Source organism: Aethalodelphis obliquidens, unplaced genomic scaffold (assembly GCF_003676395.1).
Source record: "Aethalodelphis obliquidens isolate GAN/ISIS:26980383/991018 unplaced genomic scaffold, ASM367639v1 scaffold51, whole genome shotgun sequence".
In the NCBI taxonomy this organism is placed as follows: Eukaryota; Metazoa; Chordata; class Mammalia; order Artiodactyla; family Delphinidae; genus Aethalodelphis; species Aethalodelphis obliquidens.
Window position 1 is genome coordinate 11,121,672 of NW_020837995.1, and position 6,956 is coordinate 11,128,627.

Below are 6,956 nucleotides of genomic sequence, written 5' to 3' on the forward strand. Positions count from 1 at the left end.
CTCCAGATATGGCATGCCAGGAACACTGATTCTCAGGTGGGTGGAAAGCATTAGCATTTTACCCATATTCCTCATCAGCTTCCTGAGGATAATTAGATTGCACTTCCATTTGCACTTTATTCATTATTACTTAAAATGTCTTTCCCAAAAAAAAAACAAAAAAAAACAAAAAAAAATGTCTTTCCCAACAATCTCTCTCTTTAACTGCAGAGACAGGCTCATAGCAGGTTGCCAAGAAAGTAGATGGTCAATGCCAGGGCCCAGGAGGGTTGTGACCAGTCCTGGAGGCCCCAGGCTGTGCTTCGACCTATAATGAGACAGAGAATGGAAAGAATATCACAGCTCTGCTCCACAGGAGCCATTGATACTTGGAAACTATCTGCCTGTAGATCCCTTCACTCCAGGACCTCCCTGAAGGGTTCTGTGAACCAACCAGTACCACGTTAGGGTTCAGATTCTGGGTCAGGGGTTGGTGGGTCAAGCTGTGCAGTTGGGAACTCACCCTGCTGTTCTGGGGTCTCCTTCCCCTCATACTGGGCCCATGCAACTGCTCGTCGCTGCTCAGGACTCAGAAAGGCCATTTGCTCAGGAGTGACAGCCACAGCCTGAACACTGGTGAGACTAGATAGCTGGGTGGGGCTGAACACCACCTAGGGGTGGAAGCAAGAATCAGGACATCCACTGTAGCCCTTGTTGGGCCCTGGCTCTCTTGTGGTCACCCCAGACCCCACTCCATCAATACTTACAGCAAATTTCGGAGGAGGGATGACAGAAATGGCCAGAGGGGTAAGGCCCTGGATCTGTCCTCGCAGCAGTGCTGAAAGAGCCAGGTCTGGGATTCCAGCTGTTGAAGCAAGTGGGATGGGCATGCAAATGTTATCTTATACTGGCCTTCTCCAGATAATCCCAAGGTATCCTACCATAGACCTTCCCCAACACATCTCCAACCTCTTACCTAAATACCTTCTCAGACTCCCACCTTAAGAATTCCAGAGCAGTCCTCCAACCAGTCCATCCATGGTATGGAAACCAACCCCTGACAACCAGCAGCATCAGTGGCCCAGTCTCCCTACCTGCTATTGTACCAATTTCGGTGAAGATCTCAGGCCCCCAGTTACTGACTGGGCCAAAACCACCAGGCAGCACAAGGAGCTGGGCCAGAACCTCCAGTTGTTCCTCAGAACATGGGAGATGCAGGTTGCCCAGGAAGAGAGCTGCTTGGCTGTGGAAGAGTGGGAAGGAAGGGAGAAGGTTTCAGCCATGGTGATAAGGGTCCATGGTCATGAGCTGATGGTAGAAATGGCTTCAGGTGAGATCCCTTCCTCCATGGGACCACTCCTGCATGATCCTTCCCTCCCCAGTGAGCCCACTTTTCCCTCAGGACCACCACCCACACCCTCCTCCACAGGTGACCTAAACTCCCAACTGTTGATATACTGCAGCTCCTCTGGCCGAAGTCCACAGAGCGTGTAACCCAGTGCAGTCAGGTGGAGGAAGTCCAGGTGGCTCACGTGCCGACCACTCTGCTTCAGGAAACTGGAGACCACAACCCGGAGCTGGGGTGGGGGTGGAGGCCACAGGGTAAGGAGAGAAGTCATGGGGAAGTCAGGGATGGGCAACTGCTTAGGGAAGGGACAAGTGCTACTGGATTTTTTATTATTAAGACCTGAAGATCCGGGCTTCCCTGGTGGCGCAGTGGTTAAGAATCCGCCTGCCAATGCAGGGGACATGGGTTTGAGCCCTGGACCAGGAAGATCCAACATGCCGCGGAGCAACTAAGCCCGTGCGCCACAACCACTTAGCCTGTGCTCTAAAGCCCACGTGCCACAACTACTGAGCCCTCGAGCCAAGACTACTGAAGCCTGCGTGCTCCGCAACAAGAGAAGCCACCGCAATGAGAAGCCCATGCAATGCAACCAAGAGTAGCTCCCGCTTGCCGCAGCCAGAGAAAGCCCACGCACAGCAATGAAGACCCAATGCAGCCAAAAATAAATAAATAAAATAAATAAATTTATTTAAAAAAAAAAAAGACCTGAAGATCCAATGGCCATGGGAAAGGTTGAGGATCCAAAAAAGAGAAGGATGGAAAAAAAGAAGGCAAAAGGGAAAGGAGGCAGAAGGAAGTATTATGTGTCCAGGGCCTCAGAGTGAATAAATCACAGAGTTCCTAAGGCTACTAGTATGAGGTATTAGGAAAAGATAGAAAGAATGGCCAGGCAGGATCACAGGAAAGAAATTCCTTGGGCTTTAGATGCCCTAGAGGCCTGTATCTGTGGGATGGGTGTTTGGAAGGTGGTAGAGAGGAGAGAAGATGTTACCTGGATGGAGCTCCAGCCATCTATCTGCCCCAGGGTGCTCAGCACACCCCAGTCAACCAGGTTCAGCTCCTGTAGTTCCCTCTCTCCTAGGCCTATTAAGAGCCGACCCAGCTGCAGGATCTGCTCAGGACGGAATCCCCCGGGGGGACCCCACAACTAGAGAAAGAGAGGAAGAGTGTGAATGGAAAAAGCACTGGATTAAGAGTCAGAATGCTGGGTCTTAGTTTTGCCTCTGACCTTAGCTGTGTAACTCTGGACAAATCACTTGCCTTCTCTGGGTCTTTAATTTCTTCAACTGTAAAATGAGAGGACTGGATTAAGGTTCCTCTGACTAAGGTGTTATTAAAAGACTCTAGAATCTCAGTAGTGAAGAATAGCAGACTCTAGTCCATGAGTTCTAAACTCTTACGTGCACCAGACTCTTGGGGTTTGGGGGCGGTCGGTGACTGTTAAGATGCAGATGCCCAGACCCCATCCTCAGAGATTCTTCTTCAGTGAGTCTAGCATGAGATCCTCGAATAAGCATTTAAAAAACCTGCTCCCTAGATGACTTTGATACACACTAAAGTTTGGTAACCACTTCTCTAGTCCCTCTACCCATTTCAATAGCTTCCTTCCCTCAGTATTCATCCCCTCTGACTTCCTACTCAGGATCCAAACCCTCTAATTCTTTTATCTCCTCTGTCCCCCACCCCTCACCCAGCTATCCATTCCCTTGTGTTCCATATCACACCCAACCGGCTTCCTCATGTTATTCCACCTCCAACCCCAACTGGACTCTCCATCACTAACTTGTTTTGCTTTGCCCATCGCTGCCCGTAGTTCCTCAGGCCCAAGTCCTGGGTCTTCTGCAAACAGTGCTAGGCAGTCTTCAAAGTCTAAAAGCTCCATCTCTGCGATCTGGGTTGCAGACCAGGCTGATGGGAATGTTCCCCGTACATCTGCACAATTTGGCACAGGTTCTAAAGGGGGAAGGCAGGGCCGGGGGTCAGTGTAGTACTAAAGTATGCCCAGAGAGATAGCTATAGATGGAATGACCCCCCCCCAACCTTTGAAGGACAGGGCAATATGGGCAGCATGGCTCAAGGGATTACTACAGTGTGAGATTTATAGGACTCGATATTAGAACAAGTGACGAGAGGACAAGCCCCTCATTGTATAGATGGAAGACCGACGGGGTTGCTCAAGGACTGAATGGCAGATCTAGATTGGAACCCAGGTCCCTAGCCCCACAGTGTCACCTTCCTCCATCCTAAGCGTCTTCCCAGGAGAGAGCTCCACGCTTAATCAAGCCTAGAGCTGAGTTAGCTGTTAACAGGGATAAGCGAGCAGGGAAAGGGGAGTCCTGGGCTAAAAATATAATGAGTTATAAATTCCCAGAGCTATAGAACCCTAGAACTAGAAGAGACCTTGAAGATCATCCCTCACACCTCTGTGCTTTAGAGGTTAGAAAACCCCAGCCTAGAGAGAAGTTATACAAATCTGCTTAAAGGGCACAAGTCTGACTGCATTGCTGGATACTCTTTCCTGTATACCATGCTACATGTATGGGCATGTGGGGAGTTTCACCTGGGAGATCCTCTGCGGTGGGCCGCACAAACCCAGCTACCAGGGCTGCTTTCTTGGTAGTGAGCTGTGGCCCTGCACACAGCTGTCCAGCTCTGCTCTGCTCCCAGCTCTGCTGCTTTTCTAGGAGCCGCTCCAGGGTCTCTGGGCCCAAGGCCTCCTGGGTGAGAAGGTAGAAGGAGGGTGGGCAGAGCCGGGCAGGTCAGGGCCAGCTGCTACAGCTGTAATTCCAAAGTCCTGTCTCTTTTTAGCAGTCCCCCCCCACCACTGCTAAATTTGGGCTTCACACCCTTTGCCCTCAACTTCCTTGGTCTTAGCTCCCTGGAACCAGCTCCCCAGTCCCCTCTCTGCTCTTACTCCCTCCCTTGTTCCTTCACCTCACCCTGGGGATCAAGGAAATAGCCTCGGGAGACAGAGTGAATACTAGGCGTCCTGCTTGCTCGACTTCATCCTGGCTCCATAACTCTGGTTTCCTGAGGGACAGAAAGAAGATCAGGGATTGGGATGCTGAGTGAACTGTGAGAAGGAAGAGGAAAGACATGCTGGGACTGGGGACTCAGGGCTCCAAGGACCTCAAGCATATTGAATGGGCTGCCACTGATAAGGGTGGTTGAGAGGGTGGGTGAAGAATGAGTTAGAATCTGAAGTTCCCGGAGGTCCGTACCCAAGAACAGGCTCCTGCAACAGCAGCCATCCCAGCTCTGTGGCAAATGGCTCTCCTAGGCAGATGCCCTGCAGCTGACTGAGATGGGCCAGCAGGATCTGTAGGGGGATCCGTCGTGTGCTCTCTATCCCCAGGAATCCAACCAAGGGACCCAATGTCTCCAGCACTTCCCTTGACACTGTTGTCTCCTTTGGAGCCTGGAGAGGGGCATCAGGCCTTGGGACAATGCACTGCTGTCTCAAAGGACCAGTCTCTTTGATCAAGACACCAAGACCTTTGACCTTGCCTCCCTCCAGCTCCCAACCCAAGACCCTATGAAGTTCATTGTCATTGTTCACTTTTCTAAACAATGAGCCCAAACAGGAGCAGGCAGGAAGACTGGGAGGTGGAATCCAAGGAATTCTTATACTCCAAGGGATATGGACAAGAAACATGAAGCAGACTATCAAGGAATAAACACAGAGGTAGATCTAGGGGCTAAGGCCTTGTAGACAAAAACCTGTTTGGCAGCAAAAGTTCAGGTCTGGGCCTAGAAGACAGAGAGCATTGTCTGAGTGGTAAGAATGGCCCAGGCTACAGTTCTGAGTCTGATGGTGTGGACTCTTACCAAGTTTTCTAGTGCCCTTTCTGCCAGGGCTGCCCGGTGGGGTGGGGTCAGTTCCAGCAGCTGCTCTGGAGTGCCTCGTACCAGCTCCACCACCAACATAATGGATTCACTGGACAGTCTGTCCATCAGCCGGATCCTATAGCAGTTTGACAGTGGGGGGGACTCAGAATTGAGCCAAGTTGAGAAGGGACCACAGAATGCCACATTGCCCAGACAAGAGGTAACACTAGACCAAACCCTGTGGCCCTGGAAAGGAAGCCCCAGATCCAGTTCCCACCACAGTGCTTGCAGGGAGAGAACAAAGGGAGTGACGTATTTCCAGTCTTCTTGAGAAGTAACAAACAATCCTACCTCATCTAATGGAATTAAAAGCCCCAAATATTAAGTATCACTAAGTCCCCTCCCCCATTTTATTAAACACTGAGGTTCAAAGAGATCACATGGTGGGGTCTTACTCTCAGTTCCTGTTTTCCACAGTACGACCCTTCCTCTACTTATTGTGAGAAGGTCCCCTCTCGTTCGTATAGGACTATACAATTGACAAAGTTCTTTTAGGCATTATCTCATTTGATCCTATGGCAAAACCTGGGGGTAAGAGAGGTATTTTCTCATCTCTCTTTCACAAATGAGGAACGCGGGTCTTCCAACTCATGGTCCAGGATCTTTCACCTCATCCAGGTCTTTGGGATTCTAAATTATCTCCAAGAACCAATATATTTAAATAGGTTCGAAAGGCATTTTTTAAAAAGCCATTTTGCCAAAAAATCAGAAGTGACACCATGTACTCTATCTAGGGTTGCCAAGTCTGGAACTGGAACAAGTAGTACAAAAGCCAAAATCTGTGGGAAGGTCTATAAAAATGTAAGGATGGAGTCACCTCTCAGAAAGACCAACACCAGCTTTTTCCTACTCTGACTTACAGTTCAGTTGGCAATGGGGTAAGCATGGGGGCAAAATGGGAAAAGAAGCCTGTGAGTGAGATACTCATAAACTCCTAGAGTATCTAGTTTAGGAGCCGCCTTAGGTTCATCTAGTCTTCTCTCTCCTCATGCATACTTGAATTTGCTCTACAACATTCCTGCTATGGGGCCATCCAGACTAGGCTTGAATAGCTCCAGTGGCCAGGAACTCACTACCACAATTTTCCTCATATTGTATAAAAATCTGATTTACATTCGCTGGTACTAGTCATGCCCAGTGGGGCCATTCAGAAACATGCCAATCTATTTTCTATTTGATAGCCCCTGGGGTATTTGAAGGTATTTATCACATGCTTCATACATTTTATCTTTACCTACTCCTCTGAGAACACAGTTCCCTAAGCAGACTACAGTCCTGTGGGGCAGAATTGAATCATTACCTTCCTCATTTTTTATTTTTATTTTTATTTTTGGCCATGCCATGTGGCTTGTGGGATCTCAGTTCCATGACCAGGGATTGAACCTGGGCCATGGCAGTGAAAGCCCGGAATCCTAACCACTAGGCCACCAGGGAACTTCTACCTCTCTCATTTTAAATATTCTACCTCTATTAATGTGGCCTAGGTTATAATAAGATTGCTTGGGGACTTCCCTGGTGGTCCAGTGGCTAAGACTCCATGCACCCAATACAGGGGGCCCAGGTTCAATCCCCGATCAGGGAACTAGATCCCACATGCTGCAACTAAGAGTTCGCATGCCACAACTAAAGATCCTGCATGCTGCAACTAAAGATTCCCGCACGCAGCAAATGAAGATCCCATGTGTTGCAACTAGGACCCAACGCAGCCGAATAAATAAATATTAAATATATATATATATAT

General features: G+C 49.2%; 1 protein-coding gene across 1 annotated transcript in view; it reads right to left on the reverse strand.

Annotated features, from left to right (window-relative positions):
• Positions 1–103: 103 nt before the first annotated feature.
• STRC (stereocilin) overlaps positions 104–6,956 on the reverse strand; it is a 17,094-nt gene continuing 10,241 nt past the window's right edge. The window contains exons 19-30 of the mRNA XM_027084134.1: positions 5,156–5,291; positions 4,549–4,745; positions 4,267–4,357; positions 3,888–4,044; positions 3,111–3,280; positions 2,319–2,474; positions 1,414–1,556; positions 1,074–1,222; positions 747–844; positions 503–650; positions 178–307; positions 104–137 (exon numbers count right to left, since the gene is read on the reverse strand). Coding sequence (XP_026939935.1) covers positions 219–307; positions 503–650; positions 747–844; positions 1,074–1,222; positions 1,414–1,556; positions 2,319–2,474; positions 3,111–3,280; positions 3,888–4,044; positions 4,267–4,357; positions 4,549–4,745; positions 5,156–5,291 — 1,534 coding nt within the window. The 3' untranslated portion in view covers positions 104–137; positions 178–218. The remainder of the gene's footprint in view (positions 138–177; positions 308–502; positions 651–746; positions 845–1,073; positions 1,223–1,413; positions 1,557–2,318; positions 2,475–3,110; positions 3,281–3,887; positions 4,045–4,266; positions 4,358–4,548; positions 4,746–5,155; positions 5,292–6,956) is intronic.